General features: G+C 49.4%; 1 protein-coding gene across 5 annotated transcripts in view; it reads left to right on the top strand.

The window, feature by feature from the left end:
* LOC117204671 overlaps nt 1-23,239 on the top strand; it is a 258,060-nt gene that overhangs the window by 141,883 nt on the left and 92,938 nt on the right. For all 5 annotated transcript variants that reach the window (XR_004487117.1, XM_033442289.1, XM_033442303.1 and 2 more), the window contains one exon: nt 21,261-21,450. Coding sequence is in view for 4 of the 5 variants with exons in the window: in XM_033442289.1 (XP_033298180.1) it covers nt 21,261-21,450 (190 nt within the window). In the remaining variant the exon portion in view is untranslated. The remainder of the gene's footprint in view (nt 1-21,260; nt 21,451-23,239) is intronic.

Here is a 23,239-nt window from a genome sequence, read left to right as displayed (position 1 = left end):
GCAGGAGGGCAAGGAATCTCCCAGGTATTTCGTTTCGATCCACACCGTCACGTCACGTCGAGTCGTAATTATCGCTGCTTCATAGAGGGAATTTTATTAATCCCAAGACGCGTGAAACGTGTTCAGCCTTTATACGCTCACTTTCTTTGTTCGACCGAACAATTTTGGTAGAGGAGTCACGTTTAGTTCACGAAGGTAGAGAGAAATCCTTCGCTTCGCTGTTTCCTAAGATACGCGAACTATTCGTCGAGTGGTTCTCACCAACAAACCATTTACCTCCGATAATCTTCTGGCTTACTGTGGTAGAAACATCTCGATATACTCCATGACGATGGACGATGGAACCGCTCCACTCATTATCGCGTCGACGCAAATAATTAATTGTCAACGAGCGATGAAGTCGGGAAGCGATCCGCTGACGCACCTTTGAGCCGCGTCTCGCGTCCAATTACCGGCAAATGGCACGGTTCTCGCGGGTTATATCCCGTTTGAGCGCGAGTCTGTGCAACGCCGGATAGATTTGTTTTCGGCGGAGCACTTGAAAATTAAATGCGCGCAATAATAATCGCGTAGGCACGTAGATCGCGACGCGAAACGAGCGGGCCGTGTACGTTTCGCGCGATCGACCGTGTGCAGTTGCAGCTGCACACGTGCAGCTCTGGCTTTAGGTACATAATGCCGTTGGTGAGAGGTAAAGGGTGGCAGGCGAGAGAGGGGGAAAGGGGCAGCGAATGCGAAATTGCAAACAAAACTTGAAATGCGTGTCCCCGCTCTCCGTACGGACGACATAATAACTAATTAAAAATACGCAAATTGCTGCACCTCGTTAATGGGAATAGCGTGTGAGCGACTGTCCGACAATCACACACGGGGAGTAATTATTCGCGATTTCGTCGCGAGACATTTGCAGACAGCGATCCGCGTGCGTCGACACGCGTGAATTCACGCGATACCTGGCTACGAGTCTCGTGACGAAGCTTGTGGGAAACGTAGATGATGATGGGCGAAATTTACCAGCGAACAGGCGATAAAATTGTACAAATTAGTCGTTAATATGAAATTCTAGATAGTCAATCGTCTGCTTAACGTAAGCGCGTACAATGCGCTGATCGTCGGACGAATCGGCAATCGGAACTGGGATAAACGTCCAAGTACTTTCTTATTGCGACTAGGGGTAGGTTTTAGTCGCGTAAATCGCTGGAGAGAAAACGCCAACGTTGGCCTAGATGCAGTTTTATTCCGGATAGCCAGCAGCGAATGCGTAGATGAAAATCGTGGAAAAAGGGCAACGAGAGAAACGACGGAGCATCTGTCGTAGAACGCGTTGCGGTAAATAATCCGGCGGTAGCGTTGCACTAGCGGAATACTCGAGATCAGCCGCAAACTATCTAAGTCGCGAATTCTGCTGGAATTTAATCTGAGCAAGAAGACGCGAACGTAATCTCGGTAGTTCACCGAATTATGAAACAGCGGCGAACAAGTTTTCCATTTCCCTATCTGGAACTAGAGGGTAGGATGTGAAGCAAAGACGTACGACCTGAAGGGAAGATTCTCGTAATTTTTCCATCGACATGGGTCTGACCTCTGGTCCACGGCCCTTCTCACGATGCTCGTTTCCACTTATTACGATTCAGCGTCGTACCCTCGAAAGGAGACTCCAATATTCCGGATATTGTACGAACACCATGCCACCCGATTATTTTCTTCTTCTTTTTTCTTTTTTTTTTACTCCGCTGTGCTCGTCCGGTTATTACGAAACTCGCTTTCAACGAAGGCTGGCGGTGCTGCTGCTGCTGCGGAGGCTCTAGCTATACGCGGCAGAGCGGAGAAAAATGTCGGATGTATGCCCGTAGGGCTTTGTCATTTTCGTCGTGGGCTCTCGCAGCTTTTCCGCGCTTTTCTACTCGGCGCGGAGCTCGTTTCGCCTGCCATCGGCGAAAACCCTTTTCTTCTGGACCATGGCGCGCCACTGGCAATGAAAATACACGGGGCGCACACCGTCTCTCCTTTATTTTTAACGCGCGATATATATTGGCAGGTTCTTTGTGAGTGTTTCGCGCCTACATCGATGAAACGCGATTTCTACTCGCCGCCTGGGGAGATAGCGAATTCGATTTCGCACCACTTTGATCGCCAGAGTATATCTTTAATTAAGTCTTCTTATTGACGCGTTCGGAATTTTCCACTTTATATTTTCGCCTTCATTGAAACGACTATTTGCCAGAAGCGATGCAATGAAACTTGCGTGGGTTAGTATCGCGAGAAATCGATGGCTGGAGTATACAATACTAAAGAGGCACTACATTAACGGCGCGCTCCACTCCATTTATATTTAATCGCCGCGATGTTTACAGTACTGTCGAAGATATCGCGCTCAACGTATACACCGATATCGACCTATATCCAGTCTCATTTTCATTTTCCCATAATTTAACCAGAATGGACCATCTTCCGATCGAATAACGGCGTTCGAACGACGAAGCGTTTCACCCCAACAGCTCCGAAAAGTGCGTAGTCATCGCGTAACAGGTTTCTATTGTTCCCTCGCGTCCGAATCAATTGGTCACGAAGCTAGCCACGAACCCTGAAACGCTCGTGTTTCTCGAAGAACTTTCGGCCCTAGCTTAAATCAGGGAAAGTTGGTGAGAACGAAAATAAGAAGGCGCGTGTGTGGACCACGAGAGTGGAATACGTGACGCGACCAAGCAAAAGGATGATTGGTAACGAGAAGAAGAAACGATGAATTTCATTGGCTTGGCTGAATGGCACGTGTGGACTTACGCGTGTACTTCGCGGACCAGCTGTTTCGTACCCTTCGTCTCTATTTGTTTATCTCTGTCTGGCCGGCCTTAAGCTTTTCTTGCGGATCCGTCTTGTGTTTGTTCTCCTCGCCATCGTTCCTTTTCCTGAGATCTCTTCCTCGACCGTTCGGAGAAGTTTGCACAGCCAAGCCCCCGATACATTTTTCCCCTTTTTCCTATCGAGAAGAAAAGAAGATGGCAAGGCCAAGGAGGTAAAGGCTCGATACGCGGCGTCGAAAGGAAAATAATAAATCTAATATTAATCTCATATTCCTTGGCTGGTCCATCCTTTGATGCTGCAGCGACTCCTTACCTACAACCAGGGAATATCCAGGGGATAGAGACTCGCGCTGCTTCGAATTTTCTCCGTTGAAACGGGCTCCACGTCCCTCGCGACTACGTCAACCACAAACTAAGGGTAGAAAACGCTGAATCTCATTTCGGTTGGTTTTTCTTTTTCGCTGAAAATTTGCGGCCGGACCACGGTCGGGACGAATTTCCTTTTTCTCCCATTTCCTTTTATTTTTCCATCGCGTTTCTACGGCAGGTCGACGGATCTCCATGCGCGCGGATTCGTTCGCTAACGTTACATAATACCTATTTTGTCGAGTCTTTTACCGGCGGTCGGTGACTAACGAACGATTCTTCGCGGCAGAAAGGAAAGTGTCTCGTCAGCGTCAGTCTGAAAGGACGAGGAAAAGCCTGTCGGAAGGCCCCGCTGCGAAAATTGCGCCCCGCCCGCTGCTATGCACGTACGCGAGACCGAGACGGGTCGGTGTAATTTGTTTTCGGCCTTCTTTGCCTGCTCTTCTTTTTTGCATCGTTCTTCGTCTTCCCTCTGCTCCACCTCGTCCTCCGCGTTCTCCTTCTTCTTGGCAGCTTTTTCTCTGTCTCGCGTGTATTTTCGAGAAGCAGCTACCTAATGAAGCTCGTCCGAACGGACAGCGGCCTCATCGACAAATATTTCTCGTTGCTCCGCTCCAGCCACCCGTTCCATCTAATTTCGTGGCTTCTTCGCGAAACAGACATCGAGTGGCTCGGCTTCTATTCCTCCGTGGCGCGGCCCCATTGGCATTTCGTCCCGTCGATATTCCCGTCAATTCCGGTTGACACGTAATTATTTCGGCATTTGCAGCTCGCCGTTTATCTCTCGCGGTTTTCGTCGTCGTTGTCGTAACAACCTCCGCCGCTCGTATCTCCTCTTTCTTCCTTCTTCTTTTTCCTTTCCTTTCTCTCCTTTCAACTGTTCGTGACTGTAAATCACCGACGGGGAAACGAATTGCGAACGGTGCCGGGGGATTAGGACGAGCTCATACGCTTTAATTAATTACTTTTCTGGTGCGCGTTGGCGGAAGTTTCCTTTGGAAAGGCAACTGCCGGACTCTTGGTGGCGCGCGACTCCATTACTCGTCTCTTTGAAAATTAGTTTGAGCATCGCGGCTCGAGATGCATGCGCGCGCGCGCGCGCACAAGCGAGCGACCTAGCGCTCGACCCGGTAGGGTAGTTAGTCGGGGGGCGAAGCGGCGGGCTAAACTCGCGCATAATGACGGCAGATTGAAAAAGTTTGCCGGAACCGGCAGCGGTCGGGACGGACGGGGTTGCTTTTTTTCTTCTCTCCACGGGAACATCGCGTCGCAGTTCAACCGGTTTAAATGGAGGTTATGCGCGATTATCCTCTTTTGCCGCGTACTTCCGCGCGCGACGATACCTTTCTGAAAGCGCGACAACGACGCGAATGGAATTCTCGCGGGAGTGGCTTTTAAAAGCGATACGGAATTGGGTTCCTCCGTTGCTTGTATAGCAAGTTTTTTCCACGGTATAGCAATACAGTTAAAATTAGCGCTCGAGTAAGGTACACTTATCGTTAAGATCGTATTCACGCGCCACGGGGGACGCAGCCTTAAGACGTCGAGAAAATACGATCGCTCCATCGACCCGTCTCCTATCTGCGGTGGCGCGTCACCAATTTCTTCGTATTCTCTCAAGAAATTTGCCTTTCAAACAAGATGCTCCGTCGCAATCGCAAAAATACCTCTTTCTCTAAAGCACATGGAAAGCGGGATGGTATCGCGTGACTCGCGTCTGCGCCTCGTCTCTAATAACGAGAACCGTATACGCAGTTTCGTTGGATGCCGACGTTTCGAAGGCGCCAACAAAAATAACAGCAATAAAAAATAACAGCATGGAACGGCCGTTAATTACAGATGCTCCTTTTATCTAGATACATTCCCGCGTATATACGGATATTCGTATAACCGAGGGTAAGAGTAACGGGCGCAGCCAACGAAAAAGCAGGTACCGAAGCGCGCTAACACGAAAAATCCAAGGAAGAAAGGTGAAGTTCTTTCGAGGTCGAGATGTGTCGGTGATCGAGCTCGCGCTTCCACGAAGGCAGAAAGAAGAAGGACCGCTTCCTTGACCGAACACAGAAAGGCTCGGGTCACTCCCTCCGTCGAGCCACCTTTGGCAGTCGATCGAGCCCATTCAGGTCGAACCGAAGCGCGGGCCACCACCGATTACGGACTTATTTATCGGTCCTATTGTCCTCTCGGTTTGATCCCCGGGTTCTCCCCGACCCCCAAGGCCGCGTCAAAGACCCGACGTCCTTTCTTTCCCGTCGCGACATATTACCTTTCGCGTTCGATCCGATCGTCGGCCGCTTTTCTATCCGCGTCGGTTTTCGAGTCTCTGGTAATTTGTCAATCGCCTTCGGCCCCGACGTTGTGCTACCTTAAATCAACGTTATCTTTTCGCTGACGTTTGAGAAAACGTCACTCGACATTAGAGACCGCGAGCGTTCACCCCGATTTTTCCAGTGATTTTTCGCCGTCCCGGAGGTAAAGCACTGCCGTCACGAAGACACACGCAAAGACACGACATCACGTTGAAACGATAGTGCGTTTCTCGCGAAGGTGGAAACAGACTGCGGATTCTTCACGGAAGGAGATAGAAGCGGAGAGCTTTGGCCGGGCCTGATGGTAGAAGCTGGTCGAAAAAGTCTTCCTTTCCAGAGAAATTACATCTCCGGTTTATACATAGCGGCTAGATGAAAGTCAACTCGAAATGCATCTTGGATGTATAGAGGGGGAAAAGAGGATAAGTCCACCGAAACGGCCAATGGCTTTTCAGCCAGCCCTTCTTTCCCTCCTTTGGAAAACCGATATCCGCTGAAAGAGGTGTCTGTGGCACGTTTCTTCACTGCCGGTGTATATCTGGACGCCGATGCAAAGTGCACAAAAGCGGCGAAACGTCGTTGGAAATAGCATTTTACAAGCCGCTCCCGATGTACATCCATTTGTATTCGTTCCTCTCCCTTTCTGGTACTCCCGTCCACAGCTGGGGCTGCGTTTCAAGGGGGAGGATACAAAGCACGCGTATGTGCGTGTGTATACAGAGGTCGTGATAAAACATCGAGAACGATACGAGAAAAGCGTCTTACGGTTACCGATGCCTCTTGTCCGATTCCTGGACACAAATCGCTCTTATTCCCCTCGTCTCGGCGATTTATCGCGTGTTTGCTTCGTTCTGACCACCGAGATTTCACGGATTTCGGCGATAACGAGTAGTAAGACTTTCGTATCCCCGAAGAAACTTCTTCGACCGATAGCACCTTCAACAGGCAAACTCTATCGTCTGCATAATCTGCAATGACCAAACCCGTTTTCCTCGGCACTCGACCATGGCCATGACCATGAATCTTTGTCGAGAATTCATTTTCCTCGAGCAGAGACAGCTTAATCCGGCCAGGGTTGCCGCACGAATAGCAAAACGGCGAGCAAAGGACAGTAAGAAGGAGAAGAAGAATAAGACGGTCGGAAGTTTCTTAATTATGCGAGTGCGTGGCTGCCGAGGATAAGCCTCGAGGTTGAACCGGTGTTCGTCCTCTCGCACGACGTCTCTATTTCGGCCCTCTCCTCTCACCTCCACTCTTCTCTACGTGACGTGCACGTTGAACGTCCGACATTCATCGCTCGATATATACCTCCAGGGGGTGGAGGAGGTCTGATCTCACGTCCCTGTCGCACTCGGCAACGTCTCTTTGGCCATCCCTCGTCGCGTCGCAGCTCCTCCTTTGAGGAGCTTTCTTCATCGTTCACCCTCGCTCGCCTCGATCCATCTCTATATAGCCGCCCAGGCTGTACCGTGCAGTCGCTCAGTTGCGTGGCACCACCGGTATGGAAATAAGATCGATAGTATTGTTTCGCGGTTTGCACCGCGAAATTGGGTCGTATTTTATTTGTTGGGAACCCATCAGGACTCGGAACGCGTCCTCCTCGTCCCTTCCTCGTGACAGTCACGGGGGACACCGGGTAACCCCCGTACACGCCCTGATTTATTGATCGCCGATCGCGCCTTTCTTTCTCGATATTCATGATACGATTGCTTCCTGCCTATTTTCCGCTCAAGGAGGAGACCGTTTTCCCCTTCGAAGAACTATCGTTCGAATCATTGGCCACGCAGGCGATTTCGATTATTTTTACACGCAGTTGCGTGCTTCGTCCATATGCGTTCCACGAGGCTGTTACGTGTTTACGAGTTTTATAGGAAAATTCATTACCAAGCAAGGAGCGGTGCTACCTACAAAATATCAAGTGTTTCTTACACGAACACACGAGCGGCTAAGTTTTACAAGTTGGTCGCGAGGTTGGCAGAGGCGATGATAGGTAGAACAAGAGGCGCGACACTCGCAGGATCATCGAATTACCAGGAAAACCGGCTGCTCGCGAGTTGTATCGTAAAATCTAGATGAAAATTACGGGGAAACGAGGCGAGCTACGTGCTCGTCATATTATTCAGAGCGAACAAGAGGGCGAGAATGCGCGTGATGGCGCACGGACGGAACAAATACAAAGACACAGATGGGAAAGAGCGTGACTATCGCGTCTATTCGTATTACGTTATGTCAAAGCCGACGCATCCATCATACGACCGCTGACACGTCGCGGCCTCTTTTTCACCCATGAACATGCGCGCGAAGGCACGCACACACGCGTAAACGCGCGTGAAACACGCTGATCCTCGGCTCCTCCCCGGGGACGGCCGCGTTGTCAGACAACCCGCTGACATGACCTCCAAGGTGACGCCACCACGCTTTCAGGAATATTCGTAGCAACGTATTTCTCCGCGGCGCGGTAATTTCATCCTTGTCATCGGCCAACTTTTCTTCCTACCGAGACTCAAAATTGCGGCCACGTTGCCGACTTTTTTTTCTCATTTCTGTAATGCTTCGCTGGTTCGGTAACTATATGCGTGCAAAAATGAATTACTATACATTTCGAGGCATTGGCACGAAACGGGGACGAGGGAGTGGTGCGTTGAAACGGTTTCGATTAACGAAGTCGGTGCAAACACGCGGCTCCGGTGCCCTCGAGTCTCTTTGAAAAATGAATTACGAGCGAGGGCGAGGCGGCACAAAGACGTCGGACAATTTTAATTCGAGGATCGCGGAGCGTCTCGTGGCTCGTAACTCACGCCGTTTGCGGCGCCACTAAAGATATTTTAATTGTTCGAAATTTACCATACCGGTTCTTTGATCTGCCCGTGGCGACCGAAATGGTCGACGATTCCCAACGAAAACGTTGTCCTTCTTTTTTCACCACGGTAAACCACCGGTGGCTTTAAAAAAAGAAGAAAACAGTGTCGAAGAGATTAAGAAGCTGCTTTACGTCCAATCTTCTTCCTCCTCCGATCCACTGCAATACGGTGCTCTTTTTGCGCCAGTAGATTCGGTCGTGATTGGCAGGACGAAGAATCCTCTTTCGCGCAGGTTCGTTAACAGGCCGCCAGCGGCAGGGATCGGATTATTCCCAATTATTTCGCGTCCGTTCATCGACTTGGCGATAAACGTTCGGCCACGTATACCCAACGTGAAGTACTACCGGGCGACGATTAATCGCGCGTATTACGCAAACGAGCCGGGGATTGTTACGCGTTCGTCGTACAAAAAGAGTGCACTCGAGGGAGAGAGCGTCCCCTTTGATGTCGCGACTCTCTCCATTATCGACGCTACTCGGAGACATCGCGATCAAAAGTAGACCGCGGGCTGTGTTTCAACGATGGCCGTACGAACGGTTCTACTCTCGCTTTCGCACGAGTTGTCGAGAGAAAGTAGACGCTCGCGAATTTCACTCGAGGCAACAAAGCTCCTCCGTTTCTTAAATAACAAAACAGGACCTGCGCGTCGCAACCATAGGCCAATCGTATCTAGAAGGAACCAGACCCAACGTCCAAGCTCTCAAAAAACTCGAATAACCAAAACTCCGCGCAAAAAGGGTTTGGAGGACGTCTGTCTGCCAACGGTGTAGCCTCGCGTTTTCCGCCTAAGACAGGAGCCGAGCGAACGAGTCGTTGCGTTGGTTTAATTACCGATGCAAACGTAAAGTGGTACCATGCAATCCTCTCAAAGCGCGTGCCGCGCTGACCATTTCCTCTCTTCGCGGCGAAGTCACGCGGACCAGCAAACGAGGAGGATCTTTGTTGTCCGGGAGTGTGTGCGCAAGCAGACGGGCTCTCGGGCGAAGGACGAGGGACGGCGGGATGCGAGCCTGTACGTAAGCCTTCTCGAAACTTGGCGAATACTTGGTTGAAACACGAAACTTCTTGCATCGAGTGAATGTTGGATGAAAGACGGAAGGGATAAGACGAGAAGGTGGCGGCTGTGGCAGCGAGGGGGACGATGGGAGCAGAGCCAGAGGGGATCTTCCGCAAGAAGTCGAGGCTCGGTGCTCGCTGTTGCCGCTACACCGTTTACTCGCTCGCTCGTTCGTCGGCATTGGTTTCCGTTGCTACGTTCCAGACTGCGTATGGACAGCTCGAAAGCTGTCTGTACCAGCTCGTGCCTCTCCTCGCCACAATTTCGCTATTGCCTCTCCGGTATACAGATGCATCCCTCTATTTGCCTGCCACCACTCCGGCGCAGCGTTCTTCGATCTTCCGCGTGCAATTCTACGAGCTGATGAAACATGCTGCTCCGCGGCCTCTTGCTCCCTGTGTCCGCGGTCTAAGTTTTGTATTATCAAGTCTGCTCTGTTTGAAGTTTCTTCTTCTTAAGCTCGATAGTATCGAGTCTACGGATTACCGATATCATAACGAAGGTAATTCACGTCGTGACAGATATGCCAGTCGCAAATACCGGTCGTAAAAACCGTAACTGATCGCCGGTTCGACGAGAATTTATAGTCGGTTCTGTTACACCAGGTGAAGAACGGTACTGCACCTGTCATCTGCACACCGGCCGGAACGTTAAATGAAGATGAATGACGAGACCGGGTAGCTCGCGATGCAAAGATGTTCGTGGCTGATCGGCGCGTATCTTATGATCGCGCGATACGCGGCTATCGATCGCCGGGGGTTGCTCGTAAAGTCGAAGCTTACGATTAGAGGCGGAACAAGCGGGTAGAGGCGCTTGTCTCGCGTGTATTAACGCGAATGGAACAGACCTGACGGCTGATGGTCGAACTAACCGGGTTCCGAGCTCAAGCTGGGGCTTTTGAAGTCGCATAGTTTCCAGTGCTGGCACGCAGACATTGCGTGTCCACGAGGACTTCACCGTGCCAGAGAAAGGGATGGACGACGGCGTAGAGGGGTGGCGGCGGGTGCAACTACGACCGTTTGTCGTCACGTACAGCACCGGCTACGTGAATAGTTTGCAAATTAAGATCGCGTACGCAACGCTGAACGCTCGAACCACGTTGACCAGGTGATAGTCACGACAGGACACTAAGGGGATTGATTTGCTCGGTTGTTACTAGTAGATGATTTCTTTTGAATACGACGATAGTTCGACAAAATGTTAAACTCAATTCGAGGATGTTGTATTACGAAAGAGGCAAAGGACGTCGTAGCGAAGGTACTAAAGCCAAAGGAGTTTAATCGACCGATTTCATTTTACGAGAACGCTCGATATTATTTTGAAACAGTCCCGGTGCTACGAAGAAATTGCATTACACCGTTGGATATCGACAAAGGCGTTACTAAGCTCGAATGGTACTTCCCCTATATTTTCCATTTCATGCTCTCTCTTTCTTCTCTTTCTCCTTTCTTGATTTCTTTCTCGTTTTGTCTCGAAGCCTTTACGACCTGGCAAAGGAAGAAGAGTTTGTAGTCCACGTAGACCGGATTTTTTTTACCTCTATCTGCCGATCTCACCTTCGTAGATACAAACAGGTTTAATTGAACAAAGAAACGGGTATTCACAATCTGCTAGAGTACATATCACGCTTCGCAAATGCTTACATTTATACGCGAGATCATCGATAAACAACTGACATCGACGCGTATTTCTTCCCACTTTTATCCTCATCTCGTACAGACGATTCATACGGATTCGTTTCTCTTGTTCGCTCGTTGCTAAATCATCCAACTGATCAGCGTCTATTATCGAAAGGATGTTAAAGCGAATAGTGTTTCTCGTTCAAACGTTATCAGCCAAGATGAGTGGAGATCGCGTCGTGAATCGAGGTCGGCCGTTCGTTCGAAGAGCGAGCACCTGTCGGACTGCATTTGGCTTCAACTACTCAGAAGGCAGCCGCGGCTGACCGCAACAACGTCTATACTACTGCCGGTTGTGGCGTCCTGTTACATTGTCGGTGCGGCGAGTTGGATCCCGGCAAAGTCTGTCCAACCGACTCCTTAGTCAGGATCTCGAGGGAAATGGACGACGTCTCGGCAGGTAATTGCGCGAAAGCCAGCGAGCAAAGAGGCGAAGGAAGACGACGACGAGGAGGAGGAGGAGGAGGAGGAGGAGGAGGATGAGGATGAGGAAGGAGACAGCCGAGAAGAGAACGCGAGGATGGAGTGGAAAAGTGTATTATCGGAGACGTCCCGGTTCCAGTTCGCCCGGGGTAGCATTAGAGATATTACACGGGGTCTCGAGTAGCATTAAGGGTCATGTTATATTTCGCGGCCGCGACGGCGAATCTCTGAAGAGAAATTCCGCGTGGCGGTAAGGTCGAGCAGGCGTCCCGAACGTCTCTCAATAAGCGCGATGGAACCATAAATATTAGCGCGGCCGCGTGACGCGTATCCGCGCGAAATTTTCACGAGCTTTCCATGTAACAACGGAGAGGGATACGTAAACAGGGAGGAAATATTTTTATGGATAATACGCTTTAGTTCGCGTTCAATATCAGCGTTACGATACGAGACGCGTTACCAAGTTGGGATGAAACTGGGCGTGTACCGAGCTTCGTCTACTAGAAGAAAAAAAATACGTCGGTGTCGTCTCGCGTCGTGACGTTTTAAGTCGCGTCGCGACTTGCTGGTGGAAGATTAAACTGATGGAACGCCGTGAGGAAGGGGGGGGGGGGGAGCAGCGGAAACCGTGAAAGAAAACCCGAGGATTGAGAAGAAAGAAACATGATCTCTCGCGGTCGAAGCCTGTGTTTTCGCTTTATTACTCGGAGATAAATGTTAACGAGTCGGACGTATTGACGCTGTTTCATGGTATTCGTAATATTGTACGTCTCACGGACCAGTAGGCGAACGTGGCGAGCGTTTAGCTGTCGCGCGAACGGCTATAAACTCTTCGGTGCAATCCGTCAGGTTCCTTGGGTTTAGTGACTCGCGTTGCTTGCCACGGTACGTAGTGTCATATTTAAGGGCACCGTAACTCCGGTAACCCTTGAAGATTCCCTTTACAGGTTCGAGGAGCGTGTTAGCTACCTTCCGGAAGACAAACGAGCGTCGTTCCGGCAGAGGGTATCAGGCGGTGAAGGTTTTTCAAATCAGCACGCGTCGCCTGTTAGCGGAACGTTACATTTTCGTGTAGTCGATCCGGTGGTAACACGAAGGAAACTCGCGCTAATACTTTCGTCACGGAACAGGCAAGAAAATGGGACGATTATATGTCAGGCAAGATGAAATGGAACCACAATGGTTGCGTTTGTTCGCTTCGCGTGTTCGATCGTAAACGTACGAGGCAGCAAGGCGATTCGTAAGGAATTAAATGGAAACAGGGATAGGCTAAGTTGCGACGTTACTCGAGATTCTCTATAGTCATAAATCTGACGAACCTTGAGATTCAACGAACGTAAAGTCTTTGGAAAGTCTCGAGGCGTTGCCGGAGGTAATTTACAGAGCGTTTCACAGGCATCGATAGTTGCCCGATAGCGAGACTTTCTATAACCTCGATCCACACCTACGGGAATATTTTACCGCTTTAACACCGCGCGCTACCTTCCCCAGACTGTCGATAACGCGAAATTTCATGGCAACCCGTATAGAACGCGTGACTTCTCCCCCGCGACTATGCCAAAGTCCTGTCTGACATTTTTAAGAAATTCCTCACCGTCTTACCTGGGTCCCTATCCCTCTCCCTCTCCCTATCCGCCGTTTTCTTGCCGTCGCTCCCGGCTGACATTATGCTAACCAGACTCCAACCCCTCGATATTTCGAAGCTTCGACGCTTCCTCGTGATCTACGAGCTCGCTATCCCCTCTCCCTCGTCACGCTTTTTCGCTTGTTAACGTGTTCCTCGCGTAGACGAGCACCGACTAGTCGACGAACTCGCGCTCCCTACGGGAGTATTCGAGAAATCGAATCGGAGGCAGCTTTGCCAGTTTCGATTTATTATCTTTAACCCAGAGGTAGTTGTTTTCCTTCCTCGTCGCGTGGACCGTTCAATGTCTTGCGGTCGATATCTGCCACACGAGAACAGTCTCGCAAGAAGTTGGTCTTCGCAAAGTTAATCTTCTTCGTGTTTATGAATTTTATATCGCACGGTACCAAACTACCGTACGATCTTTCCAACGTTCTCTAACTTTTTACGGGTCACAGGAACGATAATCGACGGGTTAACATCTTGATATCGAGCGAAACTTCCGGCAACGATATGATTTATTTTGAGGGATTCGGTGCTCAGACGTGTTCCTGTCATGCGCGTGGCATATTTCAGCGTTATTTCGGCGACGGAAATTCGATACGCGCCGTCGCGTCGTCGGGACAGCGAAATCGGAGCGATCGTCGCCCGTCGACGTCGGTTTATCGAAAATTTATTCGTCCCACCGACATGTGACTGGCTCTCGCTTTGAAGAGAACCGACAGCCAACGAGCATCGTCACTGTTGACAAATGAAAGTTACTCGATATTGCGCCAATAAAATTCTATCCGCCCAATAAATGCCCGGTCCCTTCAAACAGCGACGCGCGCGCTCCAAGAAATGCACCCCTTCGAGCACGACCTTTGCGCCACGATTTTTCCTCCTATCCGCTACCAACGAATAACAATTTTCACGTCGTTTCGCTTTTTACTTATCGTAATAATACGCAACGATCTACATTTTCGCTACGCAATCTAAAAAATAATTATCTTTCTTATTGAATCGTGAACGCGTTTCAAATTGAACCTTGACGGGAAACTGCGAGATTGCTTTGTAAAATACGTTTTCGACGTGACGAACGGGCCGCGTAAAGCTGTCGTAGGTGAAATTCGCGAAGACGCCGGAAAGTTGAAGCGAAACGAGCTCGCGAACGGAACACCACCGTTTCTGGACCGGAAGGTTTTACGTCGCCGTGGTAAAAGGCCAGGCGAATCCCCAGGTGCATTCATATTTCTCTGGGCTACGCGGCTACGGAACTGCGCGCGCAAATAACTCTTCCGGCAAGTTTCCGCGAACTTGCGAACGCTTGTTCGCCGCTTCGAAGGCGCCGCGAGTATTTACATAGTCATTTGCAGCAGCGATGCGCGCTTTCCGTCGCTAGAACCGTGTCGAATCGTTGATCTTCCGTCGACCATTAGCCGTTCCGGGGAATTGTCGAACATTTTACGAGTCGTGGTTTCCCTCGTGAATCTCAAAGTTCGATCTTTAAATTAAAGCATTCGCGCGAAACCGGTCGCCCCAACTTACCAAGTTAGCGGGCACGTAGGTACTCGATTTTCGAAGGCGTGTAATCTAACGCGATTGGTCTTTTTTTCTTTTTAAGGAAGCCTACCGAATTTTTCATACTTGATTATAACTTCGCTGGAATCCTAGCAGCGTAGAGTTTACGATGCAAAAAATTAAGTCTACCAGCGGTGGAAAGTCTAGCAGACGATTCGGATTCACCAGTAATACGATAAGTCGTCGAATATTTCCATCAGGCGTGGTCGAGGAGGCGATCGGTAGTCGAGAACGGTCTTCGAAGAGAGAAAAAGAGAGAGATAGAACGAGAGAGACAGCCCTCTCGATGGCAACGGCAATCAAACTTTTCCGTAACACAAATCAGATTTCCACGGTTGCTCGCGCGTTGTCGGATCACCTCCGCTCTCCCCGATTTTCATCCCGATCGTTGTCGTCGCCTTCTTGAATATTTATGGCCGCTCAAGACAGACGAGTCACGGATCCCCGGTAAGAAGGCACTTCTTGCATCCTGCCGTTAATACGACGAATGAATCAGGACAATATTGGAAAATTACCCGTGTAACGCGCTATGAAACGAAGCGATCGTCTGTCACGTAACTGCGAGACACCCCTGGGGTCTCTCTGGACGCGAAAGCGTAACTATATTTCACAGTCCCCCGGCGGGATTACTTTTTCGCGAATCTGCCCACACCCCTTTCTTTTCCTTCCCCGCGTTGTTTCATCTCGCTGGTCCGTTCCAGTCCGCTCTGTACTTTTTCTCCATGGCCGATAAATACGCGGCTTTTTTCATTGCACTTGCCACGAGCCGGCACATCGCCCCTACCTATCTATCCCCTGCACCAACGTTCGTTGCAACCAACCCCGTGCACGTCGCTGATGGACGAGGAGCCGCGCTCATCCCTCTTCTATATACATCAATTTGGCGAGTTCGCGTACGTATATACACGTAGGCGCGCGTATCGAAGGGAGCCTGGGTGATATTTTCCCTACCCTCCCCCTCCCCTCCTCCGCCCCATCATTCCACCCTCAACCCCGTCGATTTTGCCTTCCCTCGGCCGACGCTCCTTTCTGTTTCGTTCTTATCAATTCGAGCGTAATGTGTCTGCAGGATGAAACACATCGCGTTGCGCAGGATCACAAAGAGTCGGCTCTCGCTACTGAAGGACCCCGTCAAGGGGTTCGGTCCATCTGTAGCCCGTAATTTCCGCTTTTGCTTGGTCGCAAGCTTTTCGCTTCATTTTTCTTTCGGTCGCATCACGACGTCGTCCGCGAATCCTATTCTTATCGTCGGCTTTATCGACGTATACAGGCTGCGGAATTATCGCGATTTTCAGCCCGTGAAACGAGCTGTCGTTTCGCTGTTCGCGTCAACGTCGACCTTCTTAATACGAAACCTGAATGTTTTGCAACTGACGTTCTCGAAGAAAATTCTTTGACTTTTTAATACGTATCCAAATAGTATTAGTCGGAAAAGTTTCTTTCGTTTTATGAGGAAATAATAGACGCACAATGTGTTCTGTTTTATGTTATTTTGTCGAATTACGCACTATCCATTTTGTTCTATTGAGATAAACACCGTGATATTTCACAGACTTGGTTTCACGTTTGTATGAAGGTGCACTGTTGTAAAAAACACGTTTGTTTGTACAGTGTACGTTGTAATAAACCTAATACATTATTTTTGAGAAAAAGGATAGCTATATTTTATGACCAAATACTGGGAGTGTCTCGTAAATCTACAAGGGATGTTAAACGGTGGAAACAATTTGATCAAAGCTAGTAGCTGCAAGCAGCTGAGGCATCCTTTGCCTTTCTCTTAACGTGCCCCCACCCTGATCATTCGCCGGCATCCCGTATGATTTACGACACGAGAACGAGCACGTACGGCCATGTAAGTTAAACGGCCTTCTCACGCACGGCCCGTTTCCTGAAGTTGTTGCGAATTTCGCGTGCGATACGCCGCGGTAAGGCGCATCCGGATGGTTATTGTTCTTCGAAGAAATTTGAGGCGTGTTTCGTTACCAACCAAACGTGATTCCATTCTCCTTTTAAATTATGACTCCTCGGTTCGTCTACTTTTTCTATTTCTATCGAGCCGCGAAGAGAAGAACTCTGTATCGTGTAATCCGCGAAGTGGTCGACAAATTGATGACTCGATTGAGAATCTTTGTCACAATTTATTTCGGAATTTCAGTCGGCAGTAGTCGAGAAAGAATTTTGGCACTGTACGCGTTGAAAGCTATCGATTGGAACAGCAGATGGATGGTAGGCGCGAGGAGTATTACGGAAAGAGTCTCCTCTTGATTATCTTGAGCGTTCGAAGCGCGGACGTAGTTGGAGAGGGGGAGTCGATAGAAATGCGTAGGATGTAGAGAAAATGCGAGAGGCCGCTGAATACGTGGACGGGATTTTTCACGAATCGATTATGGCAATTCAATCAGGGACACCGAGGGCCAGAGGTGGGAGACGAGGATTTGTCGTTTCGACGCCAGCCGAACCTCCGGGATGTGGTTTATCCGAACTCCTATCCGCGCCCTCTCGGATGTTCTCCATCCATTCCGCCGGAATACTCGGTGTTTTCTTTCCGTTTCCGGGTAGCTGGATAGAGTGGAGTATGAACAAGTGGCTGGGAAGAGAGGCAGCTAACGGAATTGGTAAGTTTGTCGAACCGTCGCCAGCGTAAGTCGAATGAGAGAAACAATGGGAAATGGAAAATTGTGTGCAATTTTCAAACTATTTTCAACTTAAAAGATAAAAAATTCTACTTGCACGTGTTGATCATTTTAAACACCGTAATTACACATCGCGTGAAAAACGCGAACGCACGAAACAGTGTTTTTAATTTGCCGAATCACGATCCTCCTCAATTACTTTAATCAATTTCGTCGTCCTGTCTTCCAGCCTGGCCGTGCCCAACCCTAAGAGAGATCATAGCAGAGAAAAAGCCGGCTGATGTATTCTCGGCGCTGTTGGGCGTGGAAGCTCGCGTGCACGCGTCTTTTTAGAAGTTTTTAATTCCTAGCGAGCCGCGTATCAGTCGCGTCGGAGCGGCAGATATGCGACCTTGCTAACGGCCCCCGACGTTTAAAGCGCTTCGCGCCATAATTTCCTTGATTAAGCCGAGATACGTGGCGAGTTGCCAAGAAGGTTGGCCGGAGAAGGACGAAGGGCGGTCGAGGGCGCCAGTGTCCGCTCGCTCGTAAATAACATCGCGAATTAAGCGTGTAATTTCCGCGCGAATTACGAGTGTGCCTCTCTTTTTGCTCCTCGATGCTTTCGTTACGATATAAAACGGAGAAGCGAGTGCGGCGGAGGAAGGGAGGAAAAAAATAGAGAGGAAGGAGAAAGAGAGGGAAAATTTATGACCGTGGCGGCGAGACGCGAGGCCCTGACGGGCTCTGTCAACGTCGGACACGGTCAGCGACGTATGATCGATGCCACTGCAATCGGATTACGCGAACATTTTTATAGCGTTCGCCGTTTTAATGCCTTTTAACTCATTCACTTTGTCAGCCAGGGAATCAATAGCAAGTCGCAGCTGTGTTAGTCCCATGCAACTAAGAAACAAATACAGGAGACATAAAAAAATATTTCCACACTATCGTATTTGTTGTAACACTTATATAGCGATGAGGTTATTCGATGCGTAAACAGAGAAACTCGTGGATAGATTGTAAGGTAGAAAATATATTTAAATAGAAGTGTAATTATAAGTAAGAATACAATTTGAGCTGGTCCAGATCCACACGCTAGCTGTGTTACCCAATAACTGAAAACCCGAGAAGCCAACGTCGCCTGTCTACCGTTTATGGTCTGCCTTCGTCGCAGTCTTTTGTCTACACGCTGTCGATGGCTTCGGTGCTTGAGAAAACTAAAAAAGACCAGATGTAGAGTTTTCTTAGAAGCGGTGACCACTTCAACATATAACAATCAATTAGCGAAGCGTAGTCATTTCTATCTTTATGATTTCAAATTGGCTACTGCTCCCGCGAGGTCATTTGATCTCTTTCATAAGTGGCTAGAATTTTTCTATCATTCGTGATATCGCAGGTGATCGTCGATTAAAGAGACACGGGAAAATGACCTCTCGTCGAAGATTGAGAACACGCGAGCACCAGTACGCATCTGTTCCTCGTGATTGATGTGTAGATTGCGTTTGCGCGATGCGCACCTGCGTCCTCCGGCCCTGCCGCTTCGTTTTCAGATTCTCGAAACGTGCTACGGCTGATGAAAGAAGCGACCGAATTTTTTTTTTTTCTCTTTCGAAAGGGGAGACCTTCGTGTTCGCTGGAGTATCAGGCATTTTCTTTGATGAAATTCTGCCGCGAGAAAAACCCGAAGCACTACTTGATTATATTTAGCGTGTTTGATGTAAAATACCCTCGAGCTTGTCATATTTCAGACAGATCTACGACATAGCTCTACAGTTCTTTACAAGTGTCATACGCGTGTTCTCTTGTACGCTACGTGTTCAACGATATTCGTTGGAGTTTCCTTTCGCTGGAGTACAGTCGTACTGTTCGCAACAGGTTTGTAAATGCTAATGAATCAAGGGGCTGCTATATCTTTCTTTGCGATATCTTTCCAACAATATTAATCTGCCGAACAGGAGCGTCATGTTACTCTCTCTTCCGACCAACCAAATATTAAGGAATTTAATTAAAGTAGACTGCATGGAACGAAACAGAAAAGTGACGCGTGGACGGGACTTGCTCGCAAAGTACATTTCCTCGATCATACTGTTGACTCTGACGTCTGGCTGTCTCAAAGTATCCGAAGTTTCCCTCCAGTCGAAACTTACTTTTCTCGTTTAAATATTTGACCGAGTGAAATAAGTTTCTCGCGTCCCTTCGTCTACTCGACGAGCGATCGACGGTCATCCAGGAGACTGTCACCAATTTACGAACGAGTTTTCTTTCCTACACCGCAACGTTGACGTCTCGATGGCTCGTCGGCGCCTCGATTATCGACATCACGATTCCTGCCAACGATCAGTTGCACGCATCGTCGAGCGTAGCTGAAAAATCGACGGTGACCGAATAAAAAAGCAGGCAGTAAAAACGGTTTGGAAAATCGTTGGTGGATTCGAACGGCGCCGATTCGTTCGTTCGAGTTTCGGTTCGTAAAATCGTGGCTGACAACTGACACCGAAGGGGACAGCAAATAATTAAAACGGGCATAAAAGTCGAAATGCCGGGGGTCCCGCCGTTTGGGGAAGGGACGAACGACGCGATGATTTCGCGGTTGCAACTCGTTAGGATGGGCAACGGTGTCGTTGATCGGCGAGCTCAAAAACGAATAATTTTTACGATAGTCATTCGCGTGTCACGATACGTTATTGGCTCTCGTCTATCGTTTACGATACTTCATTGAAGATCAATCGTCCGTTTGAAGTCGTCGAAACAATCTCGTTTTTTATGGTCCTGCCGCGAAAATAAAAGAATAAACTATAATAGAAAATAGTAGAAAAAACTATAAACTCGCTGTAGATCGTAGCGATAGTTGAACGAGTAAAGCGACACTTTTATTCAGTCAACTGTACGTACCGTCCGGCACCGCCAAAAATTTATCTCCACCAGCTGAACCACTTCAGCTCGGTAGCGAATTTTTTACGTCCCGTCGTCGTTGCACCGTGTGGTTGCGTTAAAAAATCATGCCATCCAGTACGATTGCCAGGCGCACGGTATCTTCTCGTGAGACTATTAGCCTCGGTCCATGAAGAGGCGAGGCAAACGATGCGGATTATTCGGACGAGTAATACGGCCCGGAAGTCGTGGCTGATGGGGAACGTTGATAACTGGTTCGTGTCCACCCCCGTGTTCACGGTCCTTTCTATTTTTTATGACGCCCTACAGGGCGGTTGCAAATGCTTGTACGCGTACACCGCAACGAGGACTGCGTGTACGATGGAGCGGGAAAGAAGGAGCGAGAGCGGAAGTGGGCGAGGGGCGGGCGAGAGAGTTGGCTCTCTCGTTGGTATTTCCAATTTCACAGAGCGTGGGTTAACGAGGCCCGAGGGCTGGAGAAGTTAGGGCGACCAAGCCCCTGAAACGTCCTCTGCCCCGCCAAAAGTGAGCCCTACGGTCCCAGTGTTATACCTCTTTACCCTGTTCCCTCTCTGTTCGTTCGTCTGTCTGTCTCTCTCTATCTCACTCGACGAGTTTCTGGTGGCGCACCCCTTTAAACGCGGTGCCCTGCTACGCGCACGGGGTTCCAGCACATTACCTTCGCTGATTACCGGCCTGCCTCGCGGAGTATGTCACCCAGTCACCCTCGAGACGCATACCTTCTGCGATCCAGCGACCCTTTCCTACGGCTCCTTCGTATCTTCGAGATAGGCATCGCAGGAAACGTTCGAGACGAACGAACGACCGTCTGCCGGCGCGGCGCTCTTCTCTCCTGAGATTTAAGCGGTTCCTCGATTTCACAGCGCGTGCCTTGTGTGTCTGTACCCGGCGAATTCCATCCTGTGAAAAGTTTATTAGACACGCGAGATCGTGTGCGTTGCGCCTCCGTGATTTACTCGGTGCGTTCTTGCGAGTTAATGTGGTTTATGGTAATATCAAGGATGGATCGGTATCGCAGTATTATAATATACTGTATCCTGTTTACATTTCAGAGCAGCTCAGAAGTTAAACCTTTCATCGAGCCCCCATCGTCGACGTCGCTCCGGCGACGAGAACATCGGCTCCGACGAGCAACCAATCTTTCCGAATGGATACGCCGCCCTTCTTCTCAAATCACCTCCTCCAGCGCCTCCGGCTCTTCTGCGGAGGATAGGCGTCAAGGAGCTCACCGGTGTCGGCAAGGTAAGTTTACTTTTCACCTAAGTTATAGAGAATTCTTCGCATATATTAGTCGAACCAATGCTATCCATTCGTCAGCCAGAAAATAGTGTTTCCATGAGCCGATAGTTTAATCAGAGACAGGAACACGTGTAGTTGGTTCAAGGCGGAAAGGCTCTTGGCTTCCGACTCGTTCGTCCATCGTTCAGCTTAGAACCGCGTGTGCTCGAAACGACCTCGTGGCAATCCCAAATCCATCGTATCGGATTCCACTGCAGACACGCGACCTTCTCTCTAGCTCTAGAGTGTTGAAGCGAGGCCGCGTGCTCGCTCGTACAGGACGTCCAGGGTGCAGCGTGGAAATCTTGGCGAGGGCGCGCGAATTGAAATGCAGATGAGCGTCTCGCGCTGGTATAAGCCGTGGTTGCTCTCCTATCCGCTCTACCCCTTCGCCTTCCTCTTCCCGTTCTCGCTCAAATTTTCTTCCATCGCAATGCGTCCTCCTTACCGCGATTACCTGCTCGCTTGAATATTCGCCCCCGACGATGATTCACCTTCGCGTCGGCCGAAATGAACTATGTTGGGATATCCACGGAGAACAGCCATAACGATATAGTTTACTGCAAACTATCCAGGTGGACTGAAGCGAAACTTCGATCGTGAAGATAACCTCGTTTAGAAAAATATGTTATTATCATTTGTTCCTCGAACAAAGAGTCGCAGAATCGCGTTAGCCTCGTTCCAGCATTGTTTCTTTGCTGTTAAGAAACGCACGGACGAGGCAACGTGTCCCAGATATTTCAGGAAGCCAACCAGTGCACTAGATACTAGCACGTCAAAGGGGATGCTCGTTACGCAGCGAGACGCGAACCCTTCTTCGCGGAATAAAAGCGGCCGATGCGGGAGCTAGCAGCAAGCTGGTGCTGCGCGTGAGCCAGCGCAACCCGGTTGGAATTGTTGAAAATTAATTCATGAGAAATAAGGGTTTGTTGTTTACCAGTCGGTGAAGCTAATTAAAACGGGGTGAGGTCGTCGAATGAGGAAGAAGATGGCTGGTAGGCGAACAGATATACATAGAGACAGAGAGAGTCGAAGCTGTCTCCTTTAAAAGACGAGCTATATTATTTCGCAGCGTATTCCAGCTTTGTCTTTTCTCTCTCCTAGCTTCCGTCCGGCTTTCGCGCGTGTACGTGTGCGACAGCTCACGTTTGCTCGGGAAACGAGATTTCCATGGGGTTCGGTTGCACGAAGAAAAGTTTGAAAAGAGAAGTTCTGTCGCCAAACGCGACACACGCGTTTCGAATCAATTAGGAGTCGAAGGCGTGAACGTACTGGAGAAAAGTCGGAAACAAATTTACCTGACAGTAAATGAAGTTGTAAAAGATCTTGGTGAATCTTTGTGCGTTCCTCTTCTCTATACCTGTATATTCCCATTGAAGATCGCGGAAATATCGATCTTGGTTTAGTATCAATTCAACCTCTTTACCTGAAAATTTCCTTTCACTTCTGACGCGAGCACTTTAATCCGCGCAAAGGGAGGCAACCAGAATGACGGCGAATCGAGAGAAATCGAGCGAGGAACGATCGAAGTCAGGATTAGACAGGTAACGTGACAGTCGTGCGGCGATGGTAGGCGAGCTTTGCCCGCGTAATTATCGTTTCTATGAGAGACGGGGACGGCAGTATGCGCGCAGCTGTCGAGTCCGGTCGGCCACCTCACAGACAGTCGAATATTTAGTGTCTCTATGAAGAGAGTAATTAAACCGGCCGTTGGCGCGTCTAATACTGGCCAAACGTGGCTTTGCTTTGGCTT

This window comes from Bombus bifarius, unplaced genomic scaffold, assembly GCF_011952205.1.
Source record: "Bombus bifarius isolate JDL3187 unplaced genomic scaffold, Bbif_JDL3187 scf7180000007966, whole genome shotgun sequence".
Classification (NCBI taxonomy): domain Eukaryota; kingdom Metazoa; phylum Arthropoda; class Insecta; order Hymenoptera; family Apidae; genus Bombus; species Bombus bifarius.
This window is presented reverse-complemented; position numbering and strand designations above follow the sequence as displayed.